This window comes from Cajanus cajan, chromosome 4 (genome assembly GCF_000230855.2).
Source record: "Cajanus cajan strain Asha chromosome 4, NIPB_CcT2T_4, whole genome shotgun sequence".
NCBI classification, from domain to species: Eukaryota; Viridiplantae; Streptophyta; class Magnoliopsida; order Fabales; family Fabaceae; genus Cajanus; species Cajanus cajan.
In genome coordinates, this window is record NC_138520.1 from 13,053,592 (window position 1) to 13,066,447 (window position 12,856).

General features: G+C 32.4%; 1 protein-coding gene across 1 annotated transcript in view; it reads left to right on the plus strand.

Annotated features, from left to right (window-relative positions):
* Nucleotides 1–2,708: 2,708 nt before the first annotated feature.
* LOC109818972 (putative alpha-mannosidase At5g13980) overlaps nt 2,709–12,856 on the plus strand; it is a 35,376-nt gene continuing 25,228 nt past the window's right edge. Inside the window, exons 1-8 of the mRNA XM_083072262.1 lie at nt 2,709–3,135; nt 3,236–3,319; nt 4,368–4,456; nt 4,629–4,803; nt 4,914–5,033; nt 5,171–5,254; nt 5,344–5,415; nt 7,114–7,227. Of these exons, the coding sequence (XP_082928388.1) occupies nt 2,899–3,135; nt 3,236–3,319; nt 4,368–4,456; nt 4,629–4,803; nt 4,914–5,033; nt 5,171–5,254; nt 5,344–5,415; nt 7,114–7,227 (975 nt within the window). The 5' untranslated portion in view covers nt 2,709–2,898. The remainder of the gene's footprint in view (nt 3,136–3,235; nt 3,320–4,367; nt 4,457–4,628; nt 4,804–4,913; nt 5,034–5,170; nt 5,255–5,343; nt 5,416–7,113; nt 7,228–12,856) is intronic.

The following is a 12,856-nucleotide window of genomic DNA, read 5'->3' on the forward strand; positions in this document are numbered from 1 at the left end:
ATGTGCTATTAAGGTGTTTTCGAAACCAGATGAAATATAAAACCAAACTTAATAAATTTGAGAGATAAAAACATATAAATCTTTAATTTTAAGTTTTATTCCCTATATGAAAATTTGTCTGTTTTAATTTTTACACATGATAAAATTAAAAGCTAACTTTGGTCCCTGCGATAAATTATTACAAAAAAAAAAAAAATTATTCAGAGACTAAAGTTATAGTACCTTTCCTCTCTGGTATTTCATCACATCCTTCGGTGAGGTATGCACTAAATGCAATTCTGGGAGAAAGCACCAACACGGCAACCGAATAATTCGAATATGAAACTTTATATGCACAAAAAGAAGATTGTCACAGTTTCCACGTGTTATAATAAAGTATAATTGTTTTTGCTTGAACGTTATGTAAACTAGCTTATTTAAATGTACAATTTTTATTCATTGTGATTCGTGATTCTTGAGTCTTGACTCAGCGAAAGGAAAATAAATCATCCACAGCATGGACGTGTCAGAAATGGCACTTTATTTTTATCTTAAAAGGAAATATCACTTGTCTTTGTCTGGATCTTATCCAAAAGCTTATAATTAATTAATTATTAATTTAAGAAAAAAAACACATGTGGAAGATGCTTTGTTGATAATGTCAGACTAACTGAGACAATGCTAACCACCGAGGATGCTTCCATTTGATTTAGACTGAGGAAGGATAAAATATATTTTGATCCACTTTGTAAAGTCATTATTTCTTATAAATTACAATTAGAATTCTTTATTCGGTATACTTTATTTTTAAAATAGTTATTATTTCGATTAAATTTTTTTAAATAACATTTAAAAATAAGTAATTATTTCTTGATATTTAAACTCTACCAATGTATTGTTAATGGGTCATACTTTTTATTTAGTAGGTTTTTTTTTATAAAATGATTTAATAAGTTGTATGCAAATAATAAAAATGTTAATATTAATATATTTATATAATAAAAAAATGGTAATCAATGTTTTTGAGTCACTAATCAAGAAATCAAAAGTAGAAAGTTTTTGCTAAAAGACCTCTAAGATTGATCTAATGATGATAGATTAGGTTAGTATGCGTAGGACACTAGGTTCAATCATTATAATTTTTTATAAATTATAAATAAAAAATTATTAAAGAGTATATTTACATAATCTCCCATGTAATTTTGTTGTAGATTTTAAAGAAGATTTTGTACATATTTGTCCTTAACCTAGTAACACCCTATATTATATATGACATCTTGTCATTTCTTTTATATATATATATATATATATATTGTAAGAAATACAATTTTGTTTTGTTTGAGCTTAGTAAAATTATTGTAGAAGATAAAATTTCTCATATGAGTATTTAACTAACATACCATAACAACAAAATTTTCCTTTTGATTTATTCCCAAAATTCGAAGTTGAAACTGTATATTAACTTTAAATAATCTATATCAATTGGTCAACATGCTTATCAAATTCATTTCTCATTTAAAGTATGTTAGTAATTTTTTAATATATTTTAAAATTACAAAATTATTAATGTCTTGTTAAAGATTATTAATGTCTTGCTAAAGGTGTTTTAAATCTTCATGATTTTGTTAAAAATAATTTTAATTCTTATATTTAAAAATATTAATTTTGATTCTCATATTAATTAATGAGATATGGTGATTTCTTTTTATCGTTATCCTATACTTTAGTTTAATTTAACTAAGAGAAAATTTTATTATATTTAAAAACATATATTTTTTGAAGAGAGGAAAAAAATAATTATGTAATTAAAATGTAAGTATTAATGAAGTTATTTTTTTATTATTATTAAGAGTTAGGATTCAAGGGTAACCTTTCACAACTTAAGTTTTTTATATTTACAATAATCAAGATTCAATCCTTAGACACGTGATTAAGTGATATGAGTCACTCACTACTCGTATCAATTCAAGTTAATAGTATTAATGTGGTTATTAAATATCATTCATATTTTTTGGAAAAAAATTATAAATCTGATAAATATTTCAAAATTCAAAAGAAAAAAATAGATATTAAAATTAATATTAAATAAATATGGTTTAAATATATTTTTTGGTTTTGTAAAATAAATGTTTTGATTTTGGCCTCTAATTTTTTTTGTTTGTTTTGTATTCTTCTAAAATTTGTAAGTGTTATCTTTGATCCTTGTAAAGTATTTTTAGATTTTATAAAATGATTAAATTTTTATTTGGATCCTCATAAAATATATATATATATATATATATATATATATTTTTTTTTTTAAATTTTCATCTCTATAAAATCTAAAATTACTATTTTGACTTCTAATAATACTTTAAGACAAATAAATAACAATTATTTTAAAGACTTATAAAAAAATTTAGAAATGATATACACTAGCATAACTATTATGAATAACATCTAAGACCACTTGATTAAGAGACGTAAGTCTCTCATCACTTGTGTCAACCTAATAATAATTTTAAAATTTATAAAATTAATTTTTTTTTTACATAGATCAAAGTTAAATCATGTTCATGTTACACTAGTAGAAACATATTTAAATAATAAAAAAAAAATATCAACAACTAAAACATAATTTATCCTTTGAAAAAAAAAAAAACTTTCTCTGTCATCTATCTTGGAATTTTGTTAATAGTATTATATTATTTCTATTCTCTCTGTTATTTATTTTGGTTACATTAGAAGCGAAGTCAGAGTGATTAAGAGCCGATAAAACCACTTGTTTGTACTTCTAACCTTCGAACACAACACATGGAAATGACTCTGAAGCATCAGCACTGTGCATGATCACCAAGTGGAAGCCGTTCCTTCTTCCGTTTTTTAAGAGAAAGAATATTTTTTCAGCTGTTATTTGGCGTCTGAAACGGTTTTCCCTTAATGGGTGAACGCTCCTGCATTCATCATTTTCAGCATCTAATGGCGAAGAAATTGCTGTTTTTGTTGACCCTTTTGGGAATTCTCCTTTGTGCGCAATCCAAGTTCATGGTGTACAACACCTCGCAGGGCATAGTCCATGGGAAGCTCAACGTTCATCTGGTTGCTCATACCCACGACGATGTTGGTTGGTTGAAGACCGTTGATCAGTACTATGTTGGTTCTAACAATTCAATTCAGGTGTTGTTTTTTTCTTCTTCTCTTTCTTTGACTAAACTTGTGTACCGTGTGTCTGAAAATTGCAAGCTGATGGACTTGTTTGTTACATTGCAATGCGTAGGGAGCTTGTGTGCAAAATGTGTTGGACTCCATGGTTCATGCTCTGCTGGCTGACAAGAACAGAAAATTTATCTATGTTGAGATGGTAAGTTAAGTTTTGTTTTTTCAATTTTATTTTACCCCTTTATGTGTTTCTCTTGAGTCTTGACATTCCTTTGGTTCTGTTCGGGTAAGTTTATCCTGAAGTACTTGAAGAAGCGAGAAATAAGAAAATATGAAATGAGCTAAAATTAGAAATTTTCTCCTATTGACTTCTCCAAAATCTTATTTTCAACTTAGGCATAATTAGTTTTAGCTTATGGAGAAATTTATTTCAATTTTGCTTTCTATTTTTTCTCCAAGTGCTTCTGGATAAATAGGATCAGATTGGATTTCTGCTTGTGCCTAAAGGAAGTATGAAAGTTGGTCCTTTAGGGTGAACGTATAATGTAGATTATGTAGTGATGTTCCAAGATACAATTTGACAAAGCATTTCGTTTCCTTGTGTAGTCTAAAGTCTATACCTTCCTTGCCATTTTATCTTCCAAAAGCGATGCTTTATATTTAACATCCCTCTTGTGCCTACCAACAGATTAACGTTGATCCTACAGTTACAGCTTGATAGACCCTTAATGCTCGTGACACTGATAAATAACGTTATGAAATGAGAAAAAAAAAAGTTTTTTTAAAATACGGACTACTTTTGAAGTTTTTTAAATGTTGACTGTGAGTTGCTCTCTCTTAGATTGACTTGGTACTGCCCTGTGTTAAGCTTTCTAGCTAATGAAATTGGTAAATAGGAATATAGTTTGAGGAATTGTCAATCTCCAAAGCATGAACTCCATATATCAACGTGTTTGGTTGGGTGTCATCGACAGTACATGCACGTCCCTCTGATGCATTTGAGACTAGCTTCTACGTATTTTTAGATTTTGACGTGTTTTTTTATTTTATCTAAACTTACATATACATGGGATTCCAAACACACACTATATTTGTATTTCTTCTTTGTACTGTAAATTTATATTTATCTCACATTTTCTGTTTTGTGTTCATTCCTAGTCTCTGTTTATATACTTGAACATAGCAGGTAACCATATGTTTGTTTCACATGTGGGCTGTTTCATATTAATTATTCCACTTTCATCATGCAGGCCTTTTTCAAGCGATGGTGGAGAGATCAGAGTGAAGTTATTCAGGATGTAGTTAAGAAACTCGTTAGTACGGGTCAACTAGAGTTCATGTAAATTACATTTCTGATTACAAATTTCACTGTGATTAGGAACAGTCATCCTTCATGGTTGTGAGGATTCCAATAACTATGGAAGATTGTCTCTCTCCATTATTGTATTTTTTAATTTTCTTGTATTTGGGTATTGATGCTATTTCTTTCTTTTATTTTCTTGTTGTTACAGAAATGGCGCTATGTCCATGCATGATGAGGCAGTAACTCATTACATAGACATGATTGATCAGACTGCACTTGGACATCAATTTCTGAAAAAGGAATTTGGTGTGACTCCTACAATTGGTTGGCAAATTGATCCCTTTGGACATTCTGCTGTGCAGGCTTACTTGTTGGGAGCTGAAGTATGCCATAGATCTTTGACCATTGAATCTTGTCGATTATATTTGGAAAAAGATAGCTGTCAAGTACTATTTTCTTTGTGGGCTATCAAATGGTTTTACTGTGGATGTAGGTTGGCTTTGACTCCCTTTTCTTTGGTCGGATAGATTACCAAGATAGGGCTAAGCGCAAGAAGGAGAAGAGTCTTGAGGTTATCTGGCAGGGTAGCAAGAGCCTTGGCTCCTCTGCCCAGGTGAATATCAATAAATGTTTTTTCCTCTCTTTAAATATTTGTATGGTTGTCTTTGTTTTTTTAATGATTGGTGTCTCTTAAAGTGTATGTTTCTTTTAATTATATTGTGTATCCTTGTTGCCTTTGTGTTCTTCCAGATCTTTGCTGGAGCATTCCCTGAAAATTATGAGCCACCTTCAGGATTTTACTTTGAAGTTAATGATAACTCACCAATCGTCCAAGTAATATTATAAGAACCTGTTAATTTTGCTATCACATGTTAACTATTTTTTTCTTTGTTTTGATAAAGCTTTCTTACTTTTTGCTGAAGGATAACATGGAATTGTTTGATTACAATGTCCAAGATCGAGTGAATGACTTTGTTGCTGCTGCATTATCACAGGTAGGTTGAGCAAGTTTGTCTTCAAACTGCTGAAGAAGTTATATGACTTTTTGGACACAAGAACATGTTTAGAGATTAAAAACTGAACTGAGTGATTGAGAAAGAGAATTATGTACAGGGATATTCTATCCTAAATTTTAGTTCCTATTTACAACAGGTACTTTTAGAAATTATTAGAGTTCAAAGAATGAAAAGAAATCTTTAGTGATGTCATAAAAATGATTACTGTTGTTTTCCTTTGATACAATCAATACATAGACACATCAGTTCCTAGACCTAATTAACTGTGCCATCTGGCAGCTAAATGATACAGCTATTTCAGTGAGACAGTTATAACTGTCTGAACTGACAGAATGGCAGCTAAGGCTGAGTGAGAGAGTTATCTCAGAAATGATAAGATATTTTCACATATTATAACAATTTTCAATTCACAAATCATGACCAATAAGAAAATGGAAGCTCACTAGAGTTCTTTTACTACATGGATACGACTCAGGACACAGTTCTGTAAATACTGTGGTTTTTTTTTGTTTTCTTATTGTTAAAATGAAAGAGCTGGCCTAACACATTGTTAGGTCTAAAAAAAATTTTAAAGTGAAGCTTTTTTTAAAAATATTTAGTAATATCTTTTGATTAAAAAAAATGTTTTTGAGATGGACTTTGAAAAAATAATTATATTTGTATTTCTTTTAGAGTGGTCTTTTAAAAATATAAAAAAGTGACTTTTAAATTATGAGCCTTGAAAAAATTATATATATATATATATATATATATATATATATATATTAATGCAAAATATTTTTTTTTTGAAGAGGGTCTAAAGCAAGGGCCTTATTGGCCTCGTGCTTGGACCGGCCCAGGAACTGATAATGTTTATTGTTTAAAGGGAGCTTCTCTCTTCTAAACAACAAGCTAGGGCTTGTCATTCTTAGATTTGATCTTCCGATGATTTTATTATTCTATAGAGCCAGAACTTTTGGACAGGACTGATGATGTTTTTTATGATATTTTAATTTGGGCAAGGCAATTGTATATTTTCTGTGGCATGTTCATATTAAAAAAATATTTTCTGATATGGGGAGTTGGGGGGGAGAAGGATATGTAACTATGCCTACTTGTTATGACCACAAATATCTTCCCTTTTTTATTAATAAATTGTTTTCATCATTTAGACTATTGATATGTTTATATATTAATTAGCAATTAGTAATGTGAATGTCTATTTACAAATAATGTGCATTTATGTTACATATACACAAATTTTTGTTAACGTATATTGACCCTGTCATATCTTGATTTTTAAAAATTCTCCATATCCATTTCGTATCGTATTATGTATCTAGGCTTCTTTGTTGCAGTTCTTTTGAGGGTATCATCTTTATATAGTGGATAATGTTTGCTTCAAACTATCTAGTGATTTATGTTATACACTGCAATTTATTCCAATTAGTTGCCCAGTGCAGTGTTGGATTATAATATTAGCATGTAATCATCTGTTAGCTTTTCTTATAATTGTTGTTTTCAAAAGATGTTTCCTACCTTTTTTAATGACAATCTCATCTCTACCACACTCATGTTCTTAGTTTGAAACTTGAATGAGAACTTTAATTATACTATTGACTTTGAATTAGAGGGAACTTTAACAGCTTTTATGCAGGATCTCATCTGAATCGTTACCCTACATTGTTTCATTTTCAGGCGAATATAACTCGAACAAATCACATTATGTGGACGATGGGAACTGATTTTAAGTATCAATATGCACATACATGGTTCCGACAGCTGGACAAGCTTATTCATTATGTAAACAAGGTAACTTTCTCACATACATGAGTTAATTTGATTGTTCTTTGACTCATGATTTGACTTCTTGGCGTTATTATGAACTTTGTTATTGTTAAAAGTTTGTTTGATGGACAACTTTAGGATGGACGTGTCAATGCTCTGTATTCTACACCATCCATATATACTGATGCAAAATATGCTACAAATGTGTCTTGGCCAATCAAGACTGATGATTTCTTCCCGTGAGTTTAATATTTAGTTGTTGCATAATCTGTTTGCCTAATTCTTGGTCTTTTTCTCCGTGTAAAATGTTTTACCTCATGCTTTAAAAAAATACCAGATATGCAGACCGTGCAAATGCTTACTGGACAGGATACTTTACCAGTAGGCCAGCTATCAAACGCTATGTCAGATTAATGAGTGGCTATTATTTGGTATGATTTGCATTTTGTAGTTTATAAGGTAATCAATGGATTTGGTCCACTGGTGTTTGGATATTTTACCTTTAACCAATAAATTATTAGGCTGCAAGGCAACTAGAAGTTTTTAGGGGGAGAATGAATTCGGGGCCAAATACGGACTCATTAGCTGATGCCTTAGCAATTGCTCAACACCATGATGCAGTCACTGGCACAGAAAAGCAACACGTGGCCAATGATTATTCTAAACGATTGTCAATTGGCTACAAGGAGGTGTAGTTTCAGCTTATCTGTCTTAAAGTAATTGTGTATAACCATTTGTTAGCGTATCATCTTGTGCATATTGCCTTTGTGCAGGCAGAGGATTTGGTTTCATCATCTCTGGCTTGCTTGGTTGAGTCACCGTCACTTACTAGATGTCAAAACCCAGTTACAAAGTTTCAGCAAGTAAAAGATCTTGAATCTTTTTAAGTTTGTGCACTATTTTCACTACTTGCTGAAATGACTTGCATCTACCTTGTCTTAAAACTGCTTCTCATTACTTGTAGTTGTTGATAAATTATTTCTTATCATTTATTATTCCTTAGCTTGGCAGGAAATAACTATTTAGAGTATATCATGGCAAACTTTTTATTTATTTATCTTTTATGGATTTTATTCCTTTCTTCATCTTCACTACATATAAATATCTTTGTTTCTCAAGTATTCATTGTGCTATAATGTTTGCATATGTTATTGATACTTAAAAAATATGTTATCATACTTCATTCATAAAGCATGTCGACTTATGAGGGAGATTTTCTAACAATAATAATTATTTTTTGATATAAGAAGAAACATATCGAGACAAAGGGAAAGGAGGTTAAGAAATCCTCCTTAAAAAGAGGAAAGAAAGTAAACATCAAGGAATAAAAGACATCAATGCAGTAAAGCTACCCAGTTCCTCAACACTTCTATAAGAGGGTTTCCCCTTTGAAAAAGGCACGTGCTTTACATTTTGTGGAAGCCAAACACCTAAAATTATCCCAAAAGAATCAGTAGCCAGCCCTAATTGTGGCCTATCAGAGTTGCTGGAAAGTTGCGTTAATTGTGGCATATTCCTAAAAAATGCGAGACTTTAGCTCCACTCAGTTGTAGTTAAAAGTTTCCTTAATTGTGATAACCCCTAGCCAGCATTAATTGTGACCTATCAGATTTGCTTGTCAGTGTCTTGAAAATGGTTACCTATAGAGGGGTTGACTAGAAGGGTTGAGTAAAGTATCATCAAGTGCAGCTATTGGGATGTTGGCTCTGAAGGTGTTGATATATCACATCGATTAAAGATATGACCATCGTAGTCCTTATAAGCCTTGGACCATTCTCACCTTGCAAATTGGTTTTATCAGGTTTAGTTAGGCTCTAAGTTCAAATTCTAGAGTAGTCATTTTGCACATTGCCACAAAACTTCGGCTTGTTTACTTCTTCCAAAACCAGTAAAACTGATCTGTAAGAATTGGTATGAGGACTTGGGACATGCCAAATATTCTCCAAAACTAGACAGAATTACTTGAAAAGGAGAATGATTTTATTATTATCATTCATACGTATTATATTTTTCTAATACCTATTTGTAATAATCTAATATTCCAAAATAAGGAAATAAGGAAAAAAAATATTCTGAAAAATAAACTAGAAGATTCTACAGATTTTTCTCTAATTAGGAAGATTTTCCTCTAATTACAACACTCCCCCTCAAGTTGGTAAATGAATATCAATCATTCCCAACTTGCCTACAAGATCTTGAAATCTACCCTGAGGGAGCTCTTTTGTAAAAATATCTGCTATCTGAAGTTCTGTAGGAACATGAGTTGTTATTACAAAGCCTCTGTCTAGATTATCTTTGATGAAATGTCTGTCAATCTCAATGTGTTTGGTCCTATCATGTTGTACTGGATTATGGGCAATGCTCATGGCAGACTTATTGTCACAGTATAGTTGCACGGGGTTGTCCACCTTGACTTTAAGGACATCCAAAATGATTTTCATCCAGAGTCCTTCACACATTCCTTGAGCAAGGGCTCGGAATTCAGCTTCTGCACTAGAACAAGATACCCTATCTTGCTTTTTGCTCCTCCACGTTACCAGACTATATTCAAGAAACACACAATACCCAGAAGTAAATTTTCTGTCAGTAATAGAACCTGCATAGTCAGCATCTGTATATATTTTCATAGTCAATGTATCTTCCCTTTTGAACAATAGCCCCTTTCCTGGACTTGACTTCAAGTATTGGAGAATTTTGTCAACTGCTTGCATGTGTCTCTCTCTTGGATCATGCATAAATTAGCTCACTACACTAACTGCATAAGCAATGTCTGGTCTTGTGTGTGATAGATAAATCAATTTTTCAACTAATCTCTGATATTGGGCCTTCTTTACAGGAGCACTTTCTTCACTTCCAATTATGTGATTTTGCTCTATAGGAACTGTTGAGGTTCTACATCCCAGCTTCCCTGTTTCTTTGAGGAGATCAAGTACATATTTCCTTTGGGAGATGAAAATTCCATTCTTGGAATAAGCAACCTCTATTCCAAGAAAATACTTGAGTTTTCCTAGGTCTTTCATTTCAAATTGGGCTGCCAATTTTTCTTTTAATGCCAATTTTTCTGTTTCATCATCTCCTACAATAATCATATCATCCACATAGACAAGCAATAAAGTGAGTTTAACTGTAGAAGAGTGCTTTATGAATAGAGTATGATCTCCTTGGCTTTGTCTGTATCCCAAGGAAACCATTGCTTTTGTAAATCTTCCAAACCATGCTCTAGGGGATTGCTTAAGACCATACAATGTTTTCTTTAGGAGACATAGCTTGTTTCTTTCATTTTGCACTTCAAAACTTGGGGGAATCTCCATGTACACTTCCTCTTCTAGATTTCCATGAAGAAAGGCATTCTTCACATCCAACTGGTGTAAGTCCCAACCAAAATGAGCAGCCAAAGCGAGAACAACTCGAACTGTATTCGTCTTTACCACTGGGGAAAATGTCTCCTCATAGTCAATCCCATAAGTTTGAGTATAGCCTTTTGCCACCAATCTAGCTTTATATCTTTCTATTGTCCCATCTTCCTTATGTTTCACTGTGAATATCCATCTACATCCTACTGCCTTCTTGTCTCTTGACTTATCAACAATCTCCCAATTTGAATTTCTTTCTAATGCATTCATCTCTTCTTTCATGGCTTGAGTCCAATGTTCAAGTTTCATGGCCTCCTGGATTGAGGTAGGAATTTATGTGGCACCAATGGCAGCAATAAAACTTCTGTGCTTATCAGAGAGATTGTTGCAAACATATCGAGAAATAGGATATTTAGCGCATGACCTTCTTTCATTTCTCAATGCAATGGGTAAATCCTCAGTAATACTTACCTCTTCACTGTTATCTTCAGGGATCCTCACCTCTGGATTAGACAATTTTTCTTGCTCGAAAGTCAAAGTGGGTTGTTTTCTTTTTTCATATTTTTTGCCAAAAAATTTGTCTTCTTCCTCTTCTTCTGCTTCCTCGTTGTGGACCATGGTAGCTTCATTGCTCAGATCTTGGGCATCCTGCAAAGACAAATATGGTAATGACAAGAAGGAGAGGTCCTCCATTTCAAGTGTTTTCTCCTCCTGAAGTGGTGGACTGGCATAAAAGGATTGTGTTTCATGAAAGGTGACATCCATGGTGATAAAGACGCGATGACTCTGAGGATAATAACATTTGTATCCTTTTTTATTAGAAGGATACCCAATAAAGACACATTTAAGAGCTTTGAGATCTAATTTACTACGATTAGGATGATGAGAGTGAACAAAAATAGTACATCCAAAGACTCGACTAGTTAGACTCGATATTAGGGGACAAGAGGGAACAAAAGACAATAGAGACTCTATAGGACTAATGCCATTTAAGATACGGGTGGGTAACCTGTTGATGAGATATGTGGCAGTTAACACAGCTTCTCCCCATTAATTTTTTGGAACAGACATTTGAAAAAGAAGAGCTCTAGTTACTTCTAGAAGATGGGGATTCTTTCTTTCTGCAACCCCGTTTTGTTGAGAGGTGTATCAGACCTGATTCTTTTTATATTTTTTCCAAATTGATTTTGGACCAGATGGAAAAAATTAACAAAGATTTGGAAAACTTCTGATTTATTTTTCATAAGGTATGTCCATGTGACACGTGTACAATCGTCAATAAAGGAAACGAACCATTTGGCTCCGAAAATAGATTCTACGACAGGTTCCCAAACATAAGAGTGAATTAAATCAAATGGAGAAGTACTCTTTTTATTACTAATAGGATAGGATGCACGATGGTGTTTTGACAATTGACAAATATCACAATTAAAAGACTCAACAGACTCCTTAGTAAACAAATGAGGAAATAAGGACTTGAGAAGGTTGAATAAAGGATGCCCAAGCCTTTTATGATGTAGCCATATTTGGGAATTTGCCCACGTCTCAAATGTAGCTTGTTGACTCATAATTTTTGTTTTGTTTTGGTCATCAAATTCCAATAGATACAACTCACTCTGCTCTTTAGCAGTTAAAATCATCTTCCCCGTAGCAAGGTCCTGAAAAACACAATGAGTCGAGAAAAATGTTACTGAACAATTTAAATCTTTTGAGCTTTTGCACAGAGACAAGATTATTGGCTAATTGTGGAACATGTAAAACATCCTTTAATACAATAGATGATTCCAAAATTATCCGCGTGTTTGGAAAACAGTCTTTTTAACGAAAACGTAAAAACACACTTTCCAAAGCACCAAAATACAAAACAACTATTTCTATCTTTTCCGTTCAACGTACGTTTGAGAAATTTTAACAATAAAACAAACACACTGTATATTCCCAGAGCCGCATATGGGTACACTTTGACCATTCGCAACTGTAATAAGTTGTTCTCTGTTCCTTTTAATATATGATTTGAGGATCATACGAAAAGGTTTCATATGATCAGTTGCTCCTGAATCAAGAATCCAAATACCTTGAGACACAGGACCCACAGTATGGAGAGAACTCTTACCTTTCATGGACAGAGTACATTGTCCAGAGGGCTTACTTATTGATTCAATCATTGCTTTCAAATGATCTAGTTCCTCTTTAAAAGTTGTCATCTCAAAAATCTGATGGTGGTGACATAATGGATTGATTTGATGACTCTGTCTGTAGCGACAACGATGAGTGGGCTACACCGGAAAAGGAGAAAAAAC